Source organism: Macaca fascicularis, chromosome 19, assembly GCF_037993035.2.
Source record: "Macaca fascicularis isolate 582-1 chromosome 19, T2T-MFA8v1.1".
Classification (NCBI taxonomy): Eukaryota; Metazoa; Chordata; class Mammalia; order Primates; family Cercopithecidae; genus Macaca; species Macaca fascicularis.
Window position 1 is genome coordinate 42215054 of NC_088393.1, and position 27342 is coordinate 42242395.

A 27342-nucleotide genomic window follows, 5' to 3' on the forward strand; every position below is an offset into this window, starting at 1 on the left:
AATATGTGTATGGGCGAGTTGCTTAAACTCCCTTTGCCCCAGCTGGCCAAGAACAGCAGCCGGAAAGCCACTTACAGTGCAGTAGCTCAGCCCCGCCTCCTCCCTGGCAAGCAGGCAGCATCCTGTCCAGACAACTGTGTGTTGATCCCTCCTCCAGAACTGCTTCCCTGGCCCCAGACATCAATGGCAGCAAGTACCAGGAAGGTTCCAGCGGCCAGGCTGTAACTCTCACTCTTTGTGTTCCAAACAGGTGACTGCTGGTTTGCCCATCACAATGTGCCTTGCAGGCTTAGTCTAAGATGAAAACCATGGGCACTCCTTCTTGCCTTCCTCCTGGACTCACTTGACTTTTCCTGTGTTGGTAGCTCTTCCTCTTCTGACCTTTCAGATACTCCCTAGTTATGCCAGAAGTGCAGAGTGCATTTATGTTTCTGAATCCTCCTTGCTGGTCTGGCATAATTCCTGAAAGAAGGCATACTGCAGTAATTTTACTTGTGATTCCTTTTGCTACCAGCAAGATCAATCAGGTATTTATTTATTTTTTAGAAAATTTTAATATAATTTTAATGTTGTAGGGAGCATGGGGAATATGGAGAAGGGCAGGAAGAGACTTTTGGGGGTGATGTTGGTTAGCTTGATTGTGGTAGTGATTTCATGGATGTATACAAATGTCACTATCAAAGATCAAAATTGTATAAATATGTGCAGTGTATCATATATCAGTTATACTTCAATAAGCCTGTTAAAATAGTTTTAACAATGATGATATATGGCAACTTGTCATTAAAATTGTATTTATTTATTTATTTATTTATTTATTTTATTTATTTATTTTTTTTGAGACGGAGTCTCGCTCTGTCGCCCAGGCTGGAGTGCAGTGGCCTGATCTCAGCTCACTGCAAGCTCCGCCTCCCGGGTTCACGCCATTCTCCTGCCTCAGCCTCCTGAGTAGCTGGGACTACAGGCGCCCGCCACCTCGCCTGGCTAGTTTTTTGTAGTTTTAGTAGAGACGGGGTTTCACTGTGTTCACCAGGATGGTCTCGATCTCCTGACCTCGTGATCCGCCCGTCTCGGCCTCCCAAAGTGCTGGGATTACAGGCTTGAGCCACCGCGCCCAGCCTAAAATTGTATTTATTTTAAACTAATTGAGTTTTTGTACGTGAAATTATACATGTAATTGAGTTTAAAATACATACAATTTTAATGACAAGTTAAATTTTATAACATACATGCAGTAAAGTGTGTAAATCATAAATGCATAGTATAATTAATTTTTCATACGAATACCATCACGACTCAGATTAAAATATAGAATACTGGCTGGGAGCAAATGGCTCATACCTGTAACCCCAGCATTTTGGGAGACCAAAGCAGGAGGATCACGTGTGGCCAGGTATTTGAGACCAGCGTAGGCAACACAGCAAGACCCCATCTCTACAAAAAATAAAAAGTAAAAATATTAGCCAGATGTGGTGGCACATACCTGGAGTCCCAGCTACTTGGGAGGCTGAGGTGAGAGGATCAGTTGAGTCCAGGAGGTTGGGGTTACAGTAAGCTATGACTGTGTCACTGCACTCCAGCCTGGACTGCAGAGCAAGTCTAAAAGAACAAAAAAAAAATATACAGAATACTTCCAACACTTCAGAAGATCCCTTGTACCCTCCTAGTCATTATCTCCTGAGGGTAAGCATCATTCTGACCTCTATCACCATGGATTAGTTTTGACTGTTCTTGAACTTTATATTATGGAGATGCATTCATGCTGATACTTGTGGCAATAGTTTGCTCATTTTCGTAGCCATATAGTATTCCACTGCATGAATATATCACTATTTATTCATTCTCTTGTTGATGGACATTAGGGTTGTTTCAAGGTTTTGGCTGTTACGGATAACGCTGGTATGATCATTCTTATTCAGGACCTTTAGTGGACATTTGTGGTCTTTTTACTTGAGTGTTGTAGTATAATAACCTCCCAAAAGATATGTCCACGTCCCAACCCTCGGAACCTGTGACGGTGACATTATTTGGAAAAGGAGTCTTTGTGAATGTAATTTTTTTTTTTTTTTTTGAGATGGAGTCTCACTCTGTTGCCCAGGCTGGAGTGTGGTGGTGCAATCTCAGCTCACTGCAACCTCTGCCTCCGGAGTTCAAGCAATTCTCCTGCCTTAGCCTCCTGAGTAGCTGGGATTACAGGCGCGCACAACCACACCCAGCTTTTTTTTTTTTTTTTTTTTTTGGAGAGATGGGATTTCACCATGTTGGCCAGGCTTCACTATGTTGGCCAGGCTGGTCTCCAATTTCTGACCTCAGGTGATCCGCCCACCTCGGCCTCCCAAAGTACTGGGATTATGGGTGTGAGCCACCGCACGCAGCTTGTACGTGTAATTAAATTAAGGATCTCAAGATAAGATCAGCTTGTATTATCTGAGTGGGCTGTAAATCCAATGACAAGGGTCCTTATAAGAGACACAGGGAGCAGGAGAAGGCCATGTGGAGACAGAGGCGAAGATGAAGGTTATACAGCCCCAAGCTAAGGACTGTTTAGAGCCAACAGAAGCTGGAAGAGGCAGGGAAGGATTAGAGCCTTCAGAGGGAGCATGGCGTGGCTGACACCTTGACTTTGGCCTTCTGATCTCTAGAACACTGAGATAATAATTCTGTTGTTTTAAGCCACAAAGTTTGGGATCATTTGTGATGGCAGCCAAAGGAAATTAATAATACAAAAGTTCACTTTACTAATACCTGTTTATATTTGTTTGTGATGTGCACAACACTCCAATGGAAATTTTAAAAAGTGTTTGGAGTATAGACTTTCCCAAGCCTGGCTAATTTTTTCTTCCTTCTCTGAGAAAGGGTGTTTTGAGCAGTGTACAGAAGTGTGGAGAGTGGGCCGGGCGCGGTGGCTCAAGCCTGTAATCCCAGCACTTTGGGAGGCCGAGACGGGCGGATCACGAGGTCGGGAGATCGAGACCATCCTGGCTAACACGGTGAAACCCCGTCTCTACTAAAAAAAATACAAAAAAATAGCCGGGCGAGGTGGTGGGCGCCTGTAGTCCCAGCTACTTGGGAGGCTGAGGCAGGAGAATGGCGTGAACCCGGGAGGCGGAGCTTGCAGTGAGCTGAGATCCGGCCACTGCACTCCAGCCTGGGCGACAGAGCGAGACTCCGTCTCAAAAAAAAAAAAAAAAAAAAAAAAAGAAGTGTGGAGAGTGACCCCAATGTCCTTGTCGATGTGTGTCTGCAAATCTTACCTGTCACAGTGTGGGCCACTCTGAGAGCCCTGTGTCCCCACCACAGGCATCTCTTCCACATGCAGCCTGAGCTTCCTCTGCTAGGGTGGCCAGTTCCCCTCCTCCGGCCCTGCCTTTTTGCAGGTTCACAGGGCAAGACTGGCTGTTTCTTGTCAATATTAACTATACTTGAATTTTCAAGGATTTTTTTTGAAGAAAAAAAAATGTATAATGCCAATACAAAAAAAAAAAAAAAAAAACCACACAGGAAAAAAATTAACCTTACTAAACTAAACCTGCCCTGAGAGGAGGGCTCTTCTCACAAACCTGACTGCAGAGCAAAATGGAATTGTTCCAGTTTCCTCCTTATTTGCAAACAGGCATGCATCAGCTTCTTATTTTAACAACTTTCTTTCTTTCTCTTTCTTTCTTTCTTTCTTTCCTTTCTTTCTCTTTCTCTCTTTTTCTTTTTCTTTTTTTAAATTTCAGACAGTCTCGCTCTGTCGCCCAGGCTGGAGTGTAGCGGTGTGATCTCAGCTCACTGCAACCTCCATCTCCTGGGTTCAAGTGATTCTCCTGCCTCAACCTCCTGAGTAGCTGGGACTACAGGTGCACACCACCACGCCCAGCTAATTTTCTGTATTTTTAGTAGAGAGGGGGTTTCACCATGTTGGCCAGGCTGGTCTTTTTTTTTTTTTTTTTTGAGATGGAACTTGCTCTGTTGCCCAGGCTGGAGTGCAGTGGCACAATCTTGGCTCACTGCAAGCTCCGTCTCCCAGGTTCACATCATTCTCCTGCCTCAGCCTCCCGAGTTGCTGGGACTACAGGTGCCCGCCACGAGGCCCAGCTAATTTTTTGTATTTTTAGTAGAGACATGGTTTCACCGTGTTGGCCAGGATGGTCTCGATCTCCTGACCTCATGATCCGCCCACCTCGGCCTCCCAAAGTGCTGGGATTACAGGCTTGAGCCACCGCGCCCGGCCAGGTTTGACAACTTCTTGCAAAAATGAACTCAAATGGTCAGAAATATTTGTTGCTCTAGGTTTTCAGAAGCAGAAGGGGCATCCTTTCTTAGAATACATCTTGGGCCCCTCAGGGTGTTCAGGGTGGGAATAAAGTATATAAAATGAGAAGTCAAAACAGACAAAAGGTACTAGGGAGGAAGTTGGGCAGAGGGAAGGAACCCTTGGGAGGCCCAAAATTTAATGCTCTGGTTCATAAAATGCAAAAAAGAAAAAAGAACAAGAAAAAAATCCATTATCCTTCCTGTCCTGTTATTGTCAAGATGCTAGCTCCTTGGACAATTCAAGACACACCAAGCTTCCTCCCTGAATAGCACCAAGTTTAAGGGCAGGAAATGGCCTTGGACTTGGTGTCTTTGCTGAGAGAACAGCAGCACTTTGATCCAAGATGCCTGAAAGACAAAGCAGAAGTTCATGAGAAACAGAGGCCCCAGCGTCACTTGGGGTGGCGGGGAGGGACCTTGCAGCTTGCGCCATGGACACATCGTTAGTGCATAGGAGCGCATCAGTTTTACAGAAATGGGGCTCCATCTGGCCCAAAGGGAGAATGCCCAGGCTGTGATCAAGGGATTAAGGGTAGGCTATCAAAGGTTAGGGACTTTCCAGGGTGGAAAATGTGGGAAGGAATTGGGTCAAAACCAGTCACACGTGGGGAAGAAATATTAGGCATTACAGAGAACGTGGGCGAGATTTAGTAAGATGTCAAAACTTACCAGACCCAAGTGGGTATATTTAGGGGAAAACCAGAAGTTCATTGGAAACAGATACAGTCAACAAATCTTCATGTATCTGGGGAGCGCAAATATCATGTTATTCCTTACTGTTTGTCAGAAATACACCAGCCCACACACTGTTGAGTACCTGCGTAGGAATGGGAGATGTTCAGGCCTGCACACACCTTATCTGTGCATCAGCTCTTCACATGGAAAAATGCTGTAGAAACAGCACAAGATCTGGACCATCCAACTCACCAACCCGTCCCAGCTGGAACTCCAGTGGGCAGTCCCCTGACCCTGTTAGTCCTCTGAATATGAGAAAGGCAGAGACAATTGAATAGGAGGGAGATGGTTTCAATCCACAGGGCTCTTTGGATGAGAAAACATGGGGCTGTTGTTAGGCAGCCCTGGTCTGCTTGAGATTTCATTTCTGGCTGGGCCTGGTGGCACATGCCTGTAATCCTGGCACTTTGGGAGGCTGAGGTAGGTGGATCACTTGAGGTCAGGAGTTCCAGAGTAGCGTGGCCAACATGGTGAAATCCCGTCTCTACCAAAAATACAAAAATTAGCTATGTGTGGTGGCGCACGCCTGTAATCCCGGCTACTTGGGAGGCTGAGACAGGAGAATCGCTTGAACCAGACAGGCAGAGGCTACAGTGAGCTGAGACTGTGCCACTGTGACAAGCGTGGGCCATAGCACAGAGCCTGGTAACCACCACTCTATTCTCTGTTTCTATGTATTTGAGTTTTTTTCGGGTTCCACATATAAGTGAGATCATGCAGTATTTGTCCTTCGGTGTCTGGCTTAGTTCACTTAGCATAACGTCCTCCGGATTCATCCAAATGGCAGGGTCTCCTCCTATTTGAAGGCTGCATAGTATTCTGTTGTATTGTATACCAAGTATCTTTATCTATTCATCACTGATGGACACTTGAGTGGTTTCCATGTCTTGACTATGGTGAATAATGCCACAATGAACCTAGTCCAAAATGAGAAATCCTCAAATATCCATCATTGTTAAATCATTAAGTAAATAGTGGCATTTATTCACGATTTATTCCATAGGTGGAATGCTACACAATGGTAAACATGAACAATGTTTAGCCATACACAATAAGGTGGATGATTCACAACCATAATGGTAAATCAGAGCAGCTGGGCCGGGCATGGTGGCTCACACTAGTAATCTTTAGGAGGCTGAGGTGGGAGGATTGCTTGAGCCCAGGAGTTTGAGACCAGCCTGGGCAACATAGCGAGACCCTGTCTTTAAAAAAAAAATACAAAAATTAGGCAGGTGTACTGGTGCACACCAGATACTTGAGAGGCTTAGGTCGGAGGATCGCTTGAGCACAGGAGTTCGAGGATGCCGTGAGCTGTGACTGTGCCACTGCACTCCGGCCTGAGCAACAGGGCAAAACCCTATTTCAAAAAAAAAGAAGAGGAAGAAGCCTAAACAAAAGAATTCTAAGTGTATTGTTCTACTTGTATGACGTTCAGAAACTTGCAAAACTAGAGCTTTTGGGAACATGCACTCAAGTAGTAAAACTAAAGAAAAGCAAAGGGGCCAGGCACAGTGGCTGACGTCTGTGATCTCAGCACTTCGGGACGCCAAGGCAGGTGGATCCCTTGAGGCCAGGAGTTAGAGACCAACCTGGCCAACATGGTGAAATCCCGTCTCTACAAAAAATACAAAAGTTAGCTGGGCATGGCGGCACACACCTGTAATCCCAGCTACTCAGGAGGCTGAGGCAGGAGAATCGCTTGAACCTGGGAGATGAAGGTTGCAGTGAGCCAAGATTGTGCCACTGAACTCCAACCTGGATGAGAGAGTTAGACTCTGCCCACCCACCCCCTGAAAAAAGCAAAGGAAGGGGTCACCATAGGGGTGAGGGAGATGCTTCTCTTCAAGGAGAAGAGTGTTTGATGGGAAGACACTTGTGGTGTCTGGGGGTGCCGACCACGTGCTTTTTCTTGATCTCAGTGGCGGTTGCAAGGTGTTTCCTTTATAATTACATATATAATTATATGTAATTATATATTACATATATAATTATGCATTGGTATTTTAGTCTTTTCTGAATGTATCATCTGTCATAAAAAGGTTTTAAAAAACATGAAGTGTTATGCCCAGACCGTTTATTCCCCGAAGAAGACCACCAGAGTCCAGAGTCAAAGCTAAGCAGCAAGGATCTTTATTACAGGTTCAAACCTGGAACTCTCCCTCGCTCGTGAAACGAGACGGGCAGGAGAGCTCCCCCACTCAGCTCCGAACAATGTTATATAGTCTAAGAAAAGTGGGCATAGAGTTATTATACAAATCAGATATATGATTGGCTAGTGTTTGAACAAGGCGATTTGGCTAACTATGATTGGTTCCTGCCATTTCTGATATTTTGGTTCAAACTTTGAGGCGGGAGAGCAGGTTTATGGCAGCAAGAGTTTATCTTACTTAAACACGTCTTGTGACCTTGCCTCAGAACTTACAAAATCTCTGGTATGTGCAAAACAAAATCTCTGGTACGTGCAGAAAACCAGGTACTCACAGAACTTACGAAATCTCTGGTATGTGCAAAGATTAGAGAGCAGAACAAGGGTGTAGCGGGTGGGGGGCGGGTACACATCTATCTTTGTGTCCTTTCAGAAGCAACAAAGAAAAAATTGCTGATGGACACTTACGTGTCTTCACACAAGATATGAAAGAACTTTACAAGAAAAACTTAAGAAATAGAGATGGGATCTCACCATCTTGCCCAGGCTGGTCTCGAACTCCTGGGCTCAAGCCGTCCTCCGACCTCAGCCTCCCAAAGTCCTATGATTACAGGTGTGAACCACCATGCCCAGCCGCCACCCACAAAAAAATAACCCCTATACTTTAAAAAATGCCTAAATGAGGCCAGACGCGGTGGCTCACGCCTGTAATCCCAGCACTTTGGGAGGCCGAGGCAGGCGGATCACGAGGTCAGGAAATCGAGACCATCCTGGCTAACATGGTGAAACCCCATCTCTACTAAAAACACAAAAAATTAGCCAGGTGTGGTGGCGGGCGCCTGTAGTCCCAGCTACTTGGGAGGTTGAGGGAGGAGAATGTTGTGAACCCGGGAAGTGGAGCTTGCAGTGAGCTGAAATAGTGCCACTGCACTCCAGTCTGGGCGACAGAGCGAGACTCCACCTCAAAAAAAAAAAAAAAAAAAAAAACACCGTAAATGTTTACACAACAGTGTGAGTGTACTAAGTACTACTGAACTGCACATTTAAGAATGGTTACAACGGTAAATTTTGTTATGTGTGTATTTTACCACAGGTTTTTTTGTGTGGTTTTGTTTTGTTTTGTTTTTTGAGACAGTGTCTTATGTCACCCAGGCTGGAGTGCAGTGGTCTGATCATAGCTCATTGCAGCCTCAACCTCCCAGGCTCAGTCAATCATCCCACTTCAGCCTCTGGAGCAACTGGGACTGCAGGTGTGAGCCACTATAATCAGTTAATTGTTTGTATTATTATTATTTTTTTAGAAATGGGGTCTTGCTATGTTGTCCAGGCTGGTCTTGAACTGGCCTCAAGCCATCCTCCCACTTCAGCCTTCCAAAGTGCTGAGATTACAGGTGTGAGCCAACAGACCTGGCCCCACAATTTAAAAAAATACCTGAACACACAGAGTGACATTAAAACATACCTAAACACTTGGAGAGTGACCCCACGTAGTCACTTTGGAAAACTTGATATTGTAAAGATATCAATTGTTGGTTATAGCATAACAATCAAATTCTCACTGTCGATTTTCCTGGCTTTGGAGCTTGACAAGCTGACTCTGTGTAAGAAGAACAACATGAGAACACTTACTTTATCTGATATCAAGAGGTACTATAGAGCTAAATAATTGAAATAATGTCATTTTTTTGTTTGTTTTTTGTTTTTTGTTTATTTATTTATTTATTTATTTATTTTTTTGAGATGGAGTCTCGCTCTGCCGCCCAGGCTGGAGTGCAGTGGCCAGATCTCGGCTCACTGCAAGCTCTGCCTCCCGGGTTCACGCCATTCTCCTGCCTCAGCCTCCTGAGTAGCTGGGACTACAGGCGCCCGCCACCTCGCCCGGCTAGTTTTTTTTTGTATTTTTTTAGTAGAGACGGGGTTTCACCGTGTCAGCCAGGATGGTCTCGATCTCCTGACCTCGTGATCCGCCCGTCTCGGCCTCCCAAAGTGCTGGGATTACAGGCTTGAGCCACCGCGCCCGGCCAGTTTTTTGTTTTTTTTAGAGAGAGAGTCTGTTGCCCAGGCTGGTGTGCAGTGGTGGGAACACAGCTCACTGCAGCCTCAAGCTCCTGACCTCAGGCAATCCTCCCACCTCAGCCTCCCAAGTAGCTCAGACCACAGGCATTCGCCACCATGCCCTGCTAATTTTTTAAAATTTTGTAGAGATGGGGTTTCTCCCTGTTGCCCAGGCTGTTCTTGAACTCCTGGCCTCAAGTGATCCTCCTACCGTGGCTTCTCAAAGTGCTGGGATTACAGGTGTGAGCCACCGCACCTGGCTATAAGCAACCCCTTATAGGGTTAGGGCTAGACAGTAGATCCACAGAATCAACCTGGGTACTCAGAGACAGACCCACACACATGAGGAAGGGATGGCTGGACAATCGGTGGGCCCCTGGCTTACCCAGGAGCATTCATGACAGCTCCGTTCATCACAGCACAAAACTAGAAACAACCCAGTGTCCACAGGCAGGAAAAATGGATACATGAACTGCGATGTGTTTCCACAGAAGAATATCGTGCACCAGTGATATGGTTAGGCTTTGTGACTCCCCCCAAATCTCCCATTGAATTGTAATTCCCAGCTTAGGGAGAGACCTGGTGGGAAATGATTAGATTATGGGGGCGGTTTCCTCTATGCTGTTCCCGTGATAGTGAGTGAATTCTCCCAAGACCTGATGGTTTTAAAAATAGTAGTTTTTTCTGTGCTAACATGCACTCTTTCTCAGCCACCATGTAAGATGTGCTTCCTTGGCCGGGCGCGGTGGCTCAAGCCTGTAATCCCAGCACTTTGGGAGGCCGAGACGGGCGGATCACAAGGTCAGGAGATCGAGACCAGCCTGGCTAATACGGTGAAACCCCGTCTCTACTAAAAAATACAAAAAACTAGCCGGGTGAGGTGGCGGGCGCCTGTAGTCCCAGCTACTCGGGAGGCTGAGGCAGGAGAATGGCGTAGACCCGGGAGGCGGAGCTTGCAGTGAGCTGAGATGCGGCCACTGCACTCCAGCCTGGGGACAGAGCGAGACTCCGTCTCAAAAAAAAAAAAAAAAAAAAAAGATGTGCTTTCTTCCACTTCCACTTCCGCCATGACTGTAAGTTTCCTGAGGTCTCCCCAGCCATGGGGCACTGTGAGTCAATTAAACCTCTTTTTTTTTTTTTTTTTTTTTTTTTTTGAGACGGAGTCTCGCTCTGCCACCCAGGCTGGAGTGCAGTGGCCGGATCTCAGCTCACTGCAAGCTCCGCCTCCCGGGTTTACGCCATTCTCCTGCCTCAGCCTCCCCAGTAGCTGGGACTACAGGCGCCCGCCACGTCGCCTGGCTAGTTTTTTGTATTTTTTAGTAGAGACGGGGTTTCACCGTGTTAGCCAGGATGGTCTCGATCTCCTGACCTCGTGATCCGCCCGTCTCGGCCTCCCAAAGTGCTGGGATTACAGGCTTGAGCCACCGTGCCCAGCCTAAACCTCTTTTTTTTAAAAAAAATAAATTACCCAGTCTCGGGTATGTCTTTATAACAGTGTGAAATGGACCAATACAACCAGCAAAAATTGATGAAGTGTAGTTAACCTGCAGCCATGTGGATGAATCTTAGGAATAATGTAAGAAAACCAAGTCACAAAAGATGACAAATGGTGTTTTTATTTTTAAAAGCTCAACCAGGTGCAGTGACTCATGCCTGTAATCCCAGCACTTTGAGAGGTCAAGGCAGGCAGATTACCTAAGGTCAGTGTCAGGCCTCTGAGCCCAAGCCAAGCCATCACATCCCCTGTGACTTGCACGTCAGATGGCCTGAAGTTACTGAAGAATCACAAAAGAAGTGCAAATGCCCTGCCTCACCTTAACCGATGACATTCCACCACAAAAGAAGTGAAAATGGTTGGTCCTTGCCTTAAGCGATGATATTATCTTGTGAAATTCCTTTTCCTGGCTCATCCCGGCTCAAAAAGCTCCCCCACTGAGCACCTTGTGACCTCCACTCCTGCCCGCCAGAGAACAACCCCCCTTTGACTGTAATTTTCCTTTACCTACCCAAATCCTATAAAACGGCCCCACCCTTATCTCCCTTCGCTGACTCAGCCCGCCTGCACCCAGGTGAAATAAACAGCCTTGTTGCTCACACAAAGCCTGTTTGGTTGTCTCTTCACACGGACGCGCATGACAGTTAGGAGTTCGAGGCCAGCCTGATCAACATGGAGAAACCCCGTCTCTACTAAAAATACAAAATTAGCCTGGCGTGATGGTGCATGCCTGTAATCCCAGCTACTCAGGAGGCCGAGGCAGGAGAATCACTTGAACCCAGGAGGCAGAAGTTTCAGTGAGCCAAGATCACGCCATTGTATTCCAGCCTGGGCAACAAGAATGAAACTCTGTCTTAAATAAATAAATAAATAAATGCTCAAAAGCAAGGAAAACTAAAAATCATATTGTTTAGAGATGCATACCAATATGATAATAACTATTTAAAAAGTAAGGGACTGGCTTTGGGAGGCCGAGGCGAGCAGATCACGAGGTTAGAAGATCGAGACCGTCCTGGCTAACACGGTGAAACCCCATCTCTACTAAAAATACAAAAAAATTAGCTGGGCGTGGTGGCAGGCACCTGTAGTTCCAGCTACTCAGGAGGCTGAGGCAGGAGAATGGCGGTGAACCCGGGAGGCGGAGCTTGCAGTGAGCCGAGATGGCACCATTGCACTCCAGCCTGGGCGACAGAGCGAGACTCCGTCTCAAAAAAAAGAAAAAAAAGTAAGGGACTGGGCTTGGCATGGGAGATCATGCCTGTAATCTCAGCACTTTGGGAGGCTGAGGCAGGAGGATCACTTGAGCCCAGGAGTTTAAGATGAGCCTGGGCAATATGGCAAAACCCTATCTCTACAAAAAAAAAAAAAGTAGCCAGGTGTGGTGGTGTATGCCTGTAATCCCAGCACTTTGGGAGGCTGAGGCAGGAGAATCGCTTGAGCCCAGGAGTTCAAGAGCAGCCTCGGCAACATGGCAAAACCCCACTTCTACAAAAAATTTTAAAAATTAGCCATGTGTGGTGGTGTGTGCCTGTAATCTCATCACTTGGGGAAGCTGAAGCAGGAGAATCACTTGAGCCCAGGAGTTGAAGACCAGCCTGAGCAATATAGGGAGACCTCATCTCTACCAAAAATTTAAAAATTGGCCAAGAGTGACAGTACAAATCTGTAGTCCCAGCTACTCAGGAGGCTGAGGCAGGAGGATTGCTTGAGTCCAGGAGTTGGAGGCTGTAATGAGTATGATGGCAGTCTGGAGAGAGAGTGAAACCCTGTCTCTAACAAATAAATAAATAAAAATAAAAATGTAAGGGAATGATAACCATCAAACAAAGGGCAATGGAGACTTCTGAAAGCGAGACAAAAGTGGAATGGGGAGGGGCCCAAGGCAGTCACAGGGTACTCCCTGGTGATGTGCTGGTTCTCAAACTGAATTGGTGGATGGAGTTAGGGGGTCGTTTTATTGTTATACACCCCATATCTTATAACATTTTATTGTTATACATTATAACCCACATCTATGGGTATATGTCAATTCTCATATAATAAAACTGGAAAATGGCCATGCACGGTGGCTCATGCCTGTAATCCTATCACTTTGGGAGGCCGAGGCGGGCGAATCACTTGAGGTCAGGAGTTTGGCACCAACCTGGCCAACATGGTGAAACCCTGTCTCTACTAAAAAAAATACAAAAATTAGCCAGGCATGGTGATGCATGCCTGTAATCCCAGCTACTTGGGAAGCTGAAGTCAGAGAATTGCTAGAATCTGGGCAGTAGAGGTTGCAGTGAGCCAAGATCGTGCCATTGCACTACAGTCTGGGCAACAGAGCAAGACTCCATCTCAAAAAAAAAAAAGAAACTGGAAAAGTAAGAGAGAAGTTCCCAGACCTCAGCCATGCGGAATGCCAGCTTTTACGGACCAGGGAGAGGCGCAGGAGTTGTGCATGAAACGAGATGGAGCTGCCCGAGGTGGGAGAAGAGGAAACTGTGACATCACAGTGGCCAAGGGAGCCTTCCAGGAGGAAGAAGCATCTCCCAGGGTCAGGGCTTCTAAGAGCAGTTGGGGAAGACAAGGACTGGAATTTGGATTCGGCCACCTGGCGGTATTTTCTGAACTTGGAGGAGCATTCTTGGGGAGTTGGAGTTGGGGGACGCCCCTACGATGTTTGCAACAGCTGAGGACTCCAAACCTGCAGAGTCTGTCCTGAAACAGGTCAGACCTGGGCAGTGGGATGGGAAAGGGGGCCTCTCTGTCTAGGGACCTGGGCTCCAGTGTAGTTGGATGTGCTACACTGTGGCTGGCCACAGACCAACACGAGAGATGGACCACAAGAGGCCTGGGGTAGGTAGCCTATCCTCCCTGTACAGCTAAGAATGGAAGGATGAGAGGGGTTCCTTCTGCCTCCTCCTTAGTACAAGCACCTCCACCTCCATCCCCACTCTGTCCTTTCTCCCAGGAGCAGCTGGCCAGAGAGTAACATGACTCTAGCCGGACATGGTCATGACTATTCCAGCCTGCAAGGTCATGACTCTGGCCCAGCTAGGACTCCTAGGGGAAAGGAAGTGCCTGGTCTACCGCCCTTTCCCTGCAAGTCTGAACCCTGTGTGGACAGGAGGAGGAACCCATAAGGTAGGGGTATTGGGATACTCAGGTGCCTGGGAAGAGCCGGGCCTGGCCTGTAGGGGTCAAGGTCTTTTCCAAAACGGGGGAAACCCTCTCTGGTTCCTGAAGGTCCTCCCTTCCCTATTCCCTGAACAGCTGGGTGCCAAGAAGCCCCTGTCTTGAGGACAGAGAGACTGCAGTCTGGCCTCCCCAGACCCAGGCAGTCTCCAGCATCACCGCCACAGCTCAGGAACTGGCCTGGCTTCCTCCCGGGCCCAGAAGGCCCCAGCTGGCCACCTCCCTTTGTTTGTCTTGGGAGGCGCAACTGCTAGGCAGACAGGGAAGGGGAATCCCTGTTCGGCCTCTCTGTCTGTTCAGCCAGCTGTTACCCAGGCCCGGGCCTCTGGTGCCCACTGAGGCCTGGCTCCTTCCTGGCCCTTTGTGTGGAAGGGACACAGGGCACGAGTGGGTACAGAGAGCACCCAGGGCTTTCCGAAAAAATTGCCCAGGCCCCCCACAGATGAGATAGGAGCTATGTGGTTCGGTAAACCTCAGTTCCAGCTACAGGCAAATGGGATTAACTGGGCACTTACTGTGTTGGGGCCCTGGCCTAGCGCCTTGCATGTCAGAGCCCTCCAGATACTGTCTGGCCATCCTACGGGGTCCTATCAGGATCTCAAGTTTCCAAAAGAGGAAACAGGCTTGGGGTCATAAGGGAAGGAAGGCAGCAGAGGTGGTAATCCCATGCAGATCTCTCTGACCCCAAGATCATGATCTTTTTTTTTTTTTTTCCTGAGACAGGGTCTCGCTCTGTTGCCCAGTTTGGAGTGCAGTGGCACAATTATAGCTCACTGCAGCCTCAAATTCTGGGACTCTCATACGATCCTACCGCCTCAGCCTCCCGAGTAGCCAGGGCTATAGGGATGTGCCACCATGCCTAGCTAATTTTTAACTTTTTGTAGAGATAGGGTCTTGCTATGCTGCCCAGACTAGTCTCAAACTCCTGGCTTCAAGTGATCCTTCTACCTCAGTCTCCCAGAGAGCTGGGATTATAGGCATACGCCACTGCGCCTGGTCCCCAACTGTGCTCTTAATCATAGCTCATTTCTCTTAGTGGAGCCACAGGGGAAGGTGGTAAGGGGCTTAAGCAGGAACTCTACCTCTCACCTCTCTTTTCTGTCTCCCAGAGACCACACCGCTGTTCCAGACTCTCCTCATGGATGAGGTCCTGCCCCTGATGCCTTGGGAGACCCTGTTGGCACAGGGGAGTCCCCAGGGCTCGCCTGCCCTCCCAGCTGGGCAGCGGAAGCAGCAGCCACAGGGTGACAGGGCCCAGGGCCTGGCCTCTGAGTCCTGGAAGCTCCTGGAAGTGCCCATCATTCACATAACACCATCCAGTGATGGGGAGTCCCCTGCCTGCACCCCAACCCTCCAACGCCGGCAGCAGCTGAGGACGCCAGACCCACAGAGTCCGTCCCAGGACAGGTCAGACTTGGGCAGTGGGACGGGAAAGAGAGTCTCTGTCTAGGGAGGGTTCTCTCTGTCAAGGGTGGGTTCCTTGTGGCTGCGGGTCAGAGCGCAACCTTAGTCCCACAGAGCGCTGACTCAAAGCCACGAAACAGATGCACAAACAAAAGGTAAAAACTGAGGGTGTGCATTGGGACAACCAGCTATGAGTGAGCTCAGCTGAGTCCTGCCTAGTAAGAATGGAGGGGAAGCTGGGCGCAGTGGTTCATGCCTATAATCCCAGCACTTTGGGAGGCCGAAGCTGGTGGATCACCTGAGGTCAGCAGTTCAAGATCAGCCTGGCCAACATGGTGAAACCCTATCTTGACTAAAAATACAAAATTAGCCAGCAATGGTGGTGGGCATCTGTAATTCCAGTTATTCAGGAGGCTGGGGCAGGCGGTTCGCTTGAACCTGGCAGGCAGAGGTTGCAGTGAGCCGAGATTGCGCCACTGCTCCATCCTGGGCGACAGAGCAAGACTCTGTCTCAAAAAACAAACAAACGGCCGGGCGCGGTGGCTCAAGCCTGTAATCCCAGCACTTTGGGAGGCCGAGATGGGCGGATCACGAGGTCAGGAGATCGAGAGACGATCCCGGCTAACACGGTGAAACCCCGTCTCTACTAAAAATTACAAAAAAATAGCCGGGCGAGGTGGCGGGCGCCTGTAGTCCCAGCTACTCGGGAGGCTGAGGCAGGAGAATGGCGTAAACCCGGGAGGCGGAGCTTGCAGTGAGCTGAGATCCGGCCACTGCACTCCAGCCTGGGTGACAGAGCAAGACTCCGTCTCAAAACAAACAAACAAACAAACAAAAAATGAGTGGATGGGTGGAGGGGAACCCCACCCAGTGTTTTTCAAACTGTGGGTCAAGACCCATTTAAGGGCCATAAAACTAATATAGTGAATTGCAATCAGCCCTTTCTTTCCTTTTTGAGACAGCATCTCTCTGTCACCCAGGCTGAAGTGCAGTGGCACGATCTTGGCTCACTGCAACTTCCATCGCTCCCCCCTCCACCCAGTAGCTGGGACCACAGATGTGCACCACCACACCCGTCTATTTTTTTGTATTTTTAGTAGCGACGAGGTCTGACCATGTTGCCCAGGCTGGTCTTGAACTCCTGAGCTCAGGTGATGCACCCTCCTCAGCCTCCCAAAGTGCTGAGATTGTGAGACGCAGCACCCGACCGCAATCAGCACTTCTTTATCCAAATCAGCATAAAATAGAATTGCAAATAACACCATGCATAAGGCCTAGTGAGGGTAAGTGTGGTTTCTTACAACTTCCGTGGCATTATGTGTATTTCTAAGTGCGTGCTGGAAGCCCATGTGAAAGGTATTTCCTGCTATAGATCACAGGCAAAAAAAAAAAGGAGCAAGAGAAGAAGAAGAAGAAAACAAAGAAAAAAAGAAAGTTTAAACACAACTTCTGCAAAGAAACACTACCTCTGGTACAAGGAGACAGAAAATGGGAGGTTCAGGGCCATAGGGGGAAGAGGAAAGAACTCTACTGACCCTGAACAGAAGTAGCCACTGTGGTTTCTTCCAACAAGGGACACTCGATAAGAGTTAAAGTTTATGAAGCAGAGCTTTGTGCATGGATGTGGAGAAATTGCAGAAACGCTGATGATGGGGGAGAGCAAGTTGCAAATGAAACAGAGGAAGCCTAATCATGTATCTTTTAAAAAGGACACTGGATAATGGGCGATATTGTTGGTGGATGCCTCCTGATGTAGCAAAAGGACAGAAAAGTGCACAGGGGCCAGGCGTGCTGGCTCACGCCTGTAATCCCAGCACTTTGGGAGGCCAAGGCAGACAGATCACCTGAAGTCAGGAGTTCGAGACCAGCCTGGCCAACATGGTGAAACCCCATCTCTACTAAAAACACAAAAATTAGCCAGGCGTGGTAGCGCGTGCCTGTAATCCCAGCTATTCAGGAAGCTGGGGTGAGAGAATGGCTTGAACCCAGGAGGTGGAGGCTGCAGTGAGCCGAGATCCAGCCACTGAATTACTCCAGCCTGAGCGACTGAGCAAGACCTTGTCTCAAAAAAAAAAAAAAAAAAAAAAAAAAAAAAAGCACAGGAAGGAAACACACTAACTGCAGGGCAGGCAGCAGGCTCCTTGGCGGACACGGGAAGGGAAAGGAGGGATGGGGAGCCAGGCCTTTGGTTGTAACTGTAATCACTTATTTCTTTTAAAACAAGGACCTGAAGCAAAATGGCAAAATGTCCACATCTATTCTATATAGGTACAGGGGACACAGAGGACCGTTATATTTTTTTCCTTTTTTTTTTTTTTTGAGATGGAGTTTTGCTCTGTTGTCCAGGCTGGAGTGCAGTGGCGTGATCTTGGCTCACTGCAACCTCCACCTCCCGAGTTCAGGCAATTCTCCTGCCTCAGCCTCCTGGGTAACTGGGATTTTAGGCGCAAGTCACTACACCTGGCTAACTTTTTTGTATTTTTAGTAGAGATGGGGTTTCACCATGTTGGCCAGGCTGGTCTCGAACTCCTGATCTCAGATGATCCACCTGCCTTGGCCTCCCAAAGTGCTGGGATTACAGGCATGAGCTACTGTGCCCGACCTGAAATAAATATTCTTTAATTAACAAAGTAAAAGCATTACAGAAGAAACAGACCAAAGAGAAATCTAAAGAGATCAGTTGGATAGAGGAAGGTGGTGGGAGGAGGGCCTCTTTGACATTGGCGGGTGGGAGGCAGCAAATGTCAGACGCTGGATGGGGGGTTTGGGGGATGGGGAGTAGCACGGGAGGTAGGGCATGGCGGGGGTGAGGTGGGGGGGGGTGGTGCTGTCCAAGCAGAGGGAATAGCCGGTGCAAAGGTCTTGGGTAGGAGGCAGGAAGGTGCCTGGTGAGTTAGAACAGCGGGAATGCGGGATGGAGGGCATGAGCGGGGTTGGGGGGTGCGATGAGGAGCTGAAGTCAGACAGCTGACAGGGGCCTTGGGTGCCAAGGTGAGGACTTTGCTTTTACCTGGAGTGAGGTACAGCTGGGGCAGAGCTCTGAGCCAGGAGGGTTGTTACCTGACTCAGGTGGTCCCAGGCGCTCTCTGGCTGCAGGTGAGAACAGACAGTAGAGGCAGGGATGGGAGCAGGGAGATCAGGCAGGAGACTGCTGGGATGTCCAGGCAGGAGAGGATGGAGGCTGGGCCAGGGTGTGGGCAGTGGAGGAAGAAGAGTTTAGAATCTGGAGCGATTTGATTTTATACGTGGAGCCCACAGAGTTTGTGACAGATTGGATGTGGTGTGAAGGAAAGGAGAAGGTCAGGAAAGACTCCGAAGTTCTGGGCCTGCCATTCATCAAAATGGAGAAGTCAGGTGGGGTTCTCTTGCAGGAGGAGGGGAAGGGTTGATGTAGAGCGATGGGAAGGGCGTTTTTTCAAAAGAGGCGGGGACAGCGTACCCTGGAGAGCGCTGGGGAGCCACGGCCCGGAGCTGTGAGGTGGGACTCGCATTTCTGAGCGGTTGGGCCAGAAGTCCAGGACACCACGACTCTGACCTCTTGCAGAGTGGGGGACGCAAGTTATGGCGTCAGGGCAGGATCGAATCCAACTCTGCCGGCTACCTACCGGGTGACCCCAAGTCACTTCCCAGCTTACAGGCCGGGCTTCTCCTTCCGTAAAAGGACTGCTTTTGCCCGTTCCTGCGCTGTCCCCGGGAAAAGCCCTTACCACCTAGTCAGTGGGACTCCCAGCACTGGGATGATGAGCCCAAGGTCTCAGCACAGATAAGAGCTAGGGAGGCTGGATTCTGACTTAGTACTTGGACTGGCCGACCGAGACTGGGAAGTCCCTAGAAACGGAGGCACAGGACCTCCTGGGACCAGGAACCCGGGCTCAGAGACTGGGAGAGGGAAGGAGGAGGCCAAAAGGCCCCACCCCTTCCCGCCAGCTTCGGGCTCCCTCCCCAATACACACACCTCAGTTTCCCAGCATCTCCAGTCCTCCCCCACCTTCGCCCCGGCTCTCAGGTTCCTCCTTGGGAGGTCCGGGAGCTCCTGGCCAGGGGCATAGTAGTTGCTGGGGACCCTTTTCTAGGTACTAGGGGAGGTGGCTCCCCAGCCTGCGGCAGGCAGTTGCCTCCACGATGTTTGGTTTTAATAAAGTCTCTTTGTCTCCTTCTCTGTCTCTCTGCCCCTCTGTCGCCCCTTCTCTGTCCAGTCCCTCTCTCCCCGGCTTCTCCCTCCTTCTAGGCCTCGGCGGCCCCTCCCCGCCTTCCCTCCCGGGCGGGGGGCGGCGCCGTGACGCGGCGGGGCGGGGGAAGGAAGGGGGTGTCGCTGACGCCGCGGCGGCCTCCGGCGGCTCCGGCCTTTTGTGCGGGCGGTTGGGTCGGGTGGGGGCGGCGGCCGCGGAAGGCCAGGCCGGTGCCCTGCGGGGACGCCCAGCGCAGCCCAGCCCCGCGCAGCCCGGCCCTGCCCTGCCCTGCCCTGCGCCCGGGGCGCGCCCGCCGCGCCGCATCCATGTTCGAGTAAGGACCTGGCGGCCGGGGCTCAGGGACCGGGCGCGCCGGGGAGGCCACCGGAGGGAGGGGGCGCCGCGGGCTCGGGGAGGAGGCGGCGCGGCCGCTGCAGAGGTCGGGGGCCTCTGCACGTGGCCCTGGCCGGGGCGATGGAGGTGGGGGCGGGGCAGGGGGCCCCCGGGCGAGGGGTGCAGTTGGGGGGTGGGGCGCGGACGCAGGGCAGGGCCTGAGATCTGGGTCGCCACTGCCGGCCAGCGACGCACTGGATTGCGGGGTTTGGCTGGGGGCCCGCCGGCTCATCTGGCGGGGAGGGCGGCCTGCGGGGAGGGCCCCCAGGCCTGGCACCCCCCTGCCTGGTAAGCGAGGGGTGAACGCGAGGCAGAACTGGGGCTCTGGCCTGGGATGGAGGGAGTATCGGGACCAGCCCAGGCCCACAGGCCGCGGAGCTCTGGGGGCACCCGGAGCAGCCCCTTCCTGGCTGGGCCCCCTCCCACCGTCCTCGACTGTTGTGGGTCTCGCGGCTGCCGGGGGTGGGGGCTTCCTGCGTCTCCCCCGTGCTTGAGATCATGGGGGGCGGGGGGTCCTGTGTGCTTGGAATTGACTTCTTACTCCCCTTCCGGTCCAGGTGGGCGCATGTGCTTCCGACTCTGAATTGTCTTGCCAGTGTGTGTCCATGTGTCTGGGGCTGCTAGCCTGTAGCAGCTTTGGGCCTCTGATAGGGTTCCTGTGTGTAACTTACCATTAATTCTGACCGCGGCTCTGTATGTTACTGTAAGTTACCTGTGTGTGTCTGGGGTTCCAAGTCTGTGGCTGTGAGCAGCTGGTTGTGTCCGCGTGTCCTGTGTCTCATTCCATCTGTGGCTCCCTGTGCAAATATAAATTACCCCTGTGTGTCTGAGTGTGACGTTGGAGTGTGTGTACGTGTGTCTGGAGCTACTGTGTGTAGCAGCCCTGATCCCTCTTGGGCTGTGTGTGTTTTACCATTAATTCCATCTGTGGCTCCAAAGGTCGCTGTAAGTTACCAGTGTGCTTCCCATTGTGACTTAGTGGTGTGTGTACAAGTGTGCCTGGGGCTCCGGGTTCTACCGTGACCCTCTGTGCCTGCATATGCTTGTAATTTAGCTCTGAAACTCTTTTTTTTTTTTGAAACAGAGTCTGGCTCTGTCGCCCAGGCTGGAGTGCAGTGGCGCGATCTCAGCTCACTGCAACCTCCGCCTCCTGGGTTCAAGCGATTCTCCAGCCTCAGCCTCCCTAGTAGCTGGGATTACAGGCGCGTGCCACCACGCCTGGCTAATTTTTGTATTTTTGGTAGAGATGGCGTTTCCCCACATTGGCCAGGCTGGTCTTGAACTCCTGTCCTCAGGTGGTCCACCCGCCTCGGCCTCCCATGGTGCTGAGATTACAGGCATGAGCCACCGTGCCTGGCTTGAAACTCATTTAGCTCTGTGTGCCAATGTAAGTTACCTGTGTGTGTCCATTTGTGACATTGTTGTGTGTCTGGGGCTCTGTGAGTGTGACTGTAACTTACATCTGATTCCATCTTTGTGTGAACATTCCCTTGTGTATCCCTTTGTGACGTATTGAGTGGTACGTAGGCCTCTCTGTGTACAGCTGAGACCCTCTGTGGTTTTGTGTGTGTGTGTGAACAGTGTGAGACCTCTTGTGGCTCTCTGTGGGCTTGGGACCCTCCCTTCTAAGATCCTGGGAGTACCTAGGGCACTTTGGAGGGCATAATGATAACTGACGATGTCCACCTGTTACAGTTAGTATAGCATGTGCCACACGTTATTCCACTACCTGGCCGCTGTGTCCTCGAGATCCACACCCCGCTGGGCTGCATTATTCCCAAGTCCTGCTTGACTGTGTGAGCGCCCGGGCTCTCCACCAGCGACAGCCACTGACACCTCCACCTCTTGCCACTGTATTTTTTCTTTTTCTTTTCTTCTTTTTTTTAGACGCAGTCTTGCTCTGTCGCCCAGGCTGGAGTGCTGTGACACGATCTCGGCTCACTGCAACCTCCGCCTCCTGGGTTCAAGCGATTCTCCTGCCTCAGCCTCCCGAGTAGCTGGGATTACAGGCGCTTGCCACCACACCTGGCTAATTTTTGTATTTTTAGTAGAGATGGGGTTTCACTATGTTGGTCAGGCTGGTCTCGAACTCCCGACCTCGAGTGATCCACCCACCTCAGCCTCCCAAAGTGCTGGGATTACAGGCATCAGCCACTGCACCCAGCCCCTTGCCACTTTAGAAGTAGCCTTTGCTCTGTCTTCCCTGCCAGACAGTGAGCCCCATGCAGGCACAGGGACAACTCAGTGGGGATGTTGGCCGACCGTGGGACCTGATTTACCTGGGACTATGTATGTGTCACCTGGGGTCTTTTGGGACCAGTCTCACAGTATGGCTGTCTTCAGCTCTTGGCTGAGATTTCCTCCTGCCTGTGTGTGTGAATATAATTTATCGGGGACTTTCTGTGGGTCGCTGTTTGTTTCTGTGACCCTCTGCAGCTCTGTGTCTGTGTGCACACATGCATGTGTCTGGATAAATTTTCTGGGAAATTGCCATGTAACTGTAGCAGACTAGCAATGCTGCAGGTGTGTGTGTGTGTGTAATTTGTGGCTCTCTGTAGCATACCTGTGATGCTGTTGCTCTGTGCGTGCGTGCGCACGCGCACATGAGAGAGAGGAAAGAGACTCCTTGCAATTGTAGGGAAATGCAGTTTACCCCTGACACCTACTGTGTGACTCTCATCATCGAGGTTCCCATTTATGCACACCTGTGGATGCATCTGCCCTTTTCTGATCAGAGGCAGCTCTAGGCCCATTGGGGCCTAGGAAGTTGGAGGTCAGGTGCCTGCTGTAGCAAAACCCTATCCCTTCCGAGTCTCCCCACCCCTATAACTGCCCCCAGGCTCCTCCCTTCACTCTGCCTTCAGCTAGCCGGGTTAGGCAACCCCAGGGCCCGCCCTTGAGTACTTCCTCTTTGCCCAGCCCTGGAGCAAAAACTGGGGGCGTGGTCCTTGCCCTGTCTGTGTGCCTTGAGCCTCTCCTCAAGCTTCCTTCCCCCAGGCCCTGCCCCTAGACCTGTGGTTGTGGGAAAGTAGGGCAGGTCTGTGTTTCAGGCTAGAGGGCTGAGAAAAGCAGACAGGGGAGGATGTGGTCCCTGATACTTAAGAGTCCCTCCCTGCTCACCAGTGCTGTCTGGGTGAAGCCAAACTCCCGACCAGGATCACCAGGCCTGTGCACCTCCGCTGCTCCCCCAGCCCCACTGGCCACCTCACTCATGCTCAGACCTGCCAGGCTCAGTCATGTCCCTGAACTTGATGTTCTGCACCTGGAACAGTCTCCCAGCCTTTGCCACATCTGTTCTTTGTCCTCAGGTGAACAAGTGGGCTTTGTTCAGGGAGGCTTTTGCTGACTCTTACTAAAGAAATTGGTTGGGCACAGTGGCTCATGCCTTTAATCCCAGCACTTTAGGAGGCCAAGGTGGGAGGATCACTTGAGTTCAGGAGTTTGAGACCAGCCTGGGTAACATAGCAAGACCCCACCTCTACAAAAACTTTAAATTTCAGCTAGGCGTGGTGGTGTGAGACTGTAGTCCCAGTTACTTGGGAAGCTAAGGCTGGAGGATTACTTGAGCCCAAGAGTTCGGTCCTGGAGTGACCTGGGAGGCTGAGGCTTGAGAATTGCTTGAGCCCAGGAGTTCGGAGCTGCAGTTAACCATGATTTCGCCAGTGTACTGCAGTGACAGAGTGGGTGACAGAGTATGACCCTGTCTCTAAAAAAAATTTTAAAAGCATCTCTGCCCCCCTAGTTGTCCCATCCCTTGTCTCTGTGGTCCTCAAACTTGAATGTGCATCAGCATCTCTGGCCCCACCCCAGTTCTGATTCAGGAGGTTGGGAGTGGTCCTGGACTCTGCCTTTTGAACACCTTCCAAGTCCTGCCTGCTGCTCTCTGGGGACCATTCTGAGCAGCATTGTTTTATGGCGTTCACCAGTGTCTGAGGTCGCCATCCCTGCTCATTTGTTTTCTTACTGATGGTCTGTGTTTCCCTGTTACAGCATCAGGTCCCTGCAGGCAGGGACTTGTATTGGCTTTGCTCACTTCCTTGTGGCAGGTGCACGGTATGTAGAGGTGACAGGCTGGAGTTGAGGGTCAGTCATGGAGGCTCCTAACATCAGGCATAGTGCTTGTGAGGTCCCGGTCAGGGTCAGCAGAGCGTCATGGACAGTGGTGCACTGGGCTGGCAGCCGGGCCGTACACTCCATTTTAGTCCGCCAGTCCCCGCGGGAGGGGAAGCAGCATAGTTAAACCAGGTGCCTTTCAGGTACTGGGCTTTGTGGATTCGCCTCACCTCCATCTCTGTGCAACCCTAGGAGGTGAGCACTGTAATTCCCATCATACCCAAGAGGAAACTGAGGCACAGGAGGCTTCGGACACTGGCTCAGGGTCACATGGAAAGGACGTGGCTGTACTTGACTGGAAGCTCCTTGGACCGTGGGGCCCACACTCCAGGCTGCTGCCCCGGAGACCTGCGGGTCCAAGGAGTCGTGCACCTGCTGGACCTAAGTTCTATGAGGGGTGGGGGAGGAGGGCCGATCACCCAGGCCATCCTCAACAGTAAGTGCTCACGGAGCACCTCCTGTGCGCCAGGCCCTGCTCTAGGTGATGGGGACACTCACATCGTGGGTGGGGGGTGTGGTGGGGAGAGATGGATAAGAACTAGGGGAAATACTGAAGGTCCCGGGAGGCAGCAGGGAGATGCGCTTTGCAGAAAGAGAGCAGGGAGGAGGGGGATCGGGAGGGCGGGGTAGGGGGTGTTAAGTAGGGAGGTGGGGAAGGTGTCCACTGAGCAGAGACCTGAGGGAGGTCGGGGAGCCCTGTGGATGTGGATGTCTGGGAGGAAGGGCATTTTGAGCAGAGGCACCGGCCAAGGCAGGAGCTGGGAGAGGGAGTGCAGGGCTGATGAGGGCAGAGAGGGACCAGGCAGGAGGGCCCTGATGGACTTAGGTGATCCCCGGCTCCCTCCGACTGCAGATGGGGGCAGGGACGGGAACAGGGAGACCAGGGAGGAGGCTGCTGGGATGGCCCAGGGGAAAAGCAGTGGCCTGGGCCACTGGCTATTTAATTATTTTATTCATTTATTTTATTCCACACGTTTATTTTACAAGTGTTACATTGTAAGTGTTGCCTACCCTGCATCCTGTCCCACACTGTGCTGGGGACAGAGCAGTGACCCACAGACCCATGAGGGACTTGGACCTGTCGTCGGAGAGTGACGGCCCAGAGTAGTCTGGGATGGGAGCTGCCCAGGGGACTGTGGGGTCACGAATGAGCCAAAGTCCTGAAGGCAAATAAGGATTTGCTAGACAAAGAAAAACTATGGTCTGGACAGACAGAATGGCATATATTAAGGCTTGGAGTTAAGAGAGACAACTTTGAGTTGCCCCAGGTGGTGGAGGGAATCCCACCTGCACCCCAGAATACATCGAGGCCCCCAAATGGGAATCCTGCCTTGAAATAAACCAAGCCTGTGGCCAGGTGCAGTGGCTCACACCTGTAATCTCCTAGCTCTTTGGGAGACTGAGGCAGGTGGACTGCGTGAGCTCAGGAGTTCGAGACCAGCCTGGGCAACGTGGTGGAACCCTGTCTCTACTAAAATACAAAAAATTAGCCAGGCGTGGTGGTGGGTGCCTATAATCCCAGCTACTCGGGAGGCTGAGGCAGCAGAACTTGAACCTGGGAGGTGCAGGTTGCAGTGAGCTGAGATAGTGCCACTGCACTCCAGCCTGGGTGACTCTTTGTCTCCAAAAAAGAAAGAAAGAAAAATAAGCCAGGCCTGTATCCTACGGCAAGTGGTTTGCCGCTTGGAGCTAGTTTCCTCCTCTGTAACGCAGGCATGGTTAATAGTATCAAAGGCACCGGCTTGAGAAATAATACAGTTAATCATACGGAGAGCTTGACATAGTTCCTGATAAGGAGTCAACAAAGAATGTCCTTTTAAGGTTCCCGACGCCATCCCCACAGTCCTTATTACAGTTCGTGTTTGCACAGTCAAGTTGGGAGTGTCCTGTTTGTTCAGTGTCTGCCTCCCCACCAGAAGGCTCATTCCCCAAGGGCAGGGGCTGTGTCCCGCGGGCTCTGCTGATGCCAGCTCCAGCCAGCGTGCAGATTACTCATTTAGCCTCCGGTGTTTATTGAGCATTTGCTTTGTGCCTAGAGTTTTGGGCTGTAGGGACCCGGTGGTAACCAAGACCTCCTGAAGGTCACAGTCTGGGTAGACAGTAAACAAACAATAAATAAGCAGGACACTCCAGATAACCTGAGGTGTGGCAACGGAGGTGACTGCCTTAGGCTGGATAATGGGGAAGGAGAGCATTTGAGCTGAAGAGGACAGAGCCAGTGATGCCAGGCCATGGAAGGACATTCAGGTGGAGGGACTACTAGTGTGGAGGCCTTGGCATGGGAATGAGGTTGGAGAGCTTAGGGACAAAAGCAGGCTGGGATGGCCAGGGTGGAGGGAGGACAGGGAGAGGGAGGACATGAGGTCAGCGAGGTTCCAGGGCCAAATCACCACACCAGGGTGAGGTCTCTGCTTTTACCTGGAGTGAGATGCAACCAGGGCAGGGCTCAGACCTGACTGAGACAGTTACAGGCCCCCTCTGGTTGTCGGACACCAGGGAAGAGGCTGCTGGGATGTCCAGGCTGGAGGTGATGGAGGCTGGAGCAGGGAGAAATGGGTATAATAAAAATAATGGATGCCAGGCACGGTGGCTCACACCTGTAATCCCAAAATTTTGGGAGGCTGAGGCGGGCGGATAACCTGAGGTCAGGAGTTCAAGACCAGCCTGGCCAACATGGTGCAACCCCATCTCTACAAAAATTAGCCAGGCATGATGGTGGGTGCCTGTAATCTCAGCTACTTAGGGAGGCTGGGGCAGAAGAATCGCTTGAACCTGGGAGGCAGAGGTTGCAGTGAGCTGAGATTGTGCCATTGCACTCCAGCCTGGGCGACAGAGCGAGACTCCATCTCAAACTAAAAATAATACGGGCGGATCACGAGGTCAGGAGATCGAGACCATCCTGGCTAACACGGTGAAACCCCGTCTCTACTTAAAAAATACAAAAAACTAGCCGGGCGAGGTGGCGGGCGCCTGTAGTCCCAGCTACTCGGGAGGCTGAGGCAGGAGAATGGTGCGAACCCGGGAGGCGGAGCTTGCAGTGAGCTGAGATCCGGCCACTGCACTCCAGCCTGGGTGGCAGAGCGAGACTCTGTCTCAAAAAAAAAAAAAAAAAAAAAAAAAAAGGAAATAGGGCTGGGTGCAGTGGCTCACACCTGTAATACCAGCACCTATGGTAGTGTCCAAAGTGGGAGGATCACTTGAGGCCAGGAGTTTGAGAACAGCCTGGGCAACATAACTAGACCCTATCTGTACAAAAATGTTTTAAAAATAAAAAAGCTGATGCGGGGGGGTGCACCCGTAGTCCCAGCTACCCGGGAGGCTGAGGCGGGAGGATCTCTAGAGCCCAGGAGCTCGAG

At 51.0% G+C, this 27342-nt stretch overlaps 1 protein-coding gene across 6 annotated transcripts in view; it reads left to right on the top strand.

The window, feature by feature from the left end:
- The first annotated feature begins 386 nt into the window (after positions 1-386).
- The window catches only part of GRAMD1A (GRAM domain containing 1A), a 45844-nt gene continuing 18888 nt past the window's right edge, over positions 387-27342 (top strand). For 3 of the 6 annotated variants that reach the window (XR_012427443.1, XM_005588809.4, XM_065536444.1), the window contains exons 1-2: positions 13760-13856; positions 15017-15314. Coding sequence is in view for 4 of the 6 variants with exons in the window: in XM_005588809.4 (XP_005588866.1) it covers positions 15046-15314 (269 nt within the window). In the remaining 2 variants the exon portion in view is untranslated. Of the gene's footprint in view, positions 528-13759; positions 13857-15016; positions 15315-19652; positions 19815-19869; positions 20162-27342 lie in introns of those variants that run through there. The other 3 variants (XM_065536442.2, XM_015441526.3, XM_065536445.2) reach the window with 3 other exon arrangements.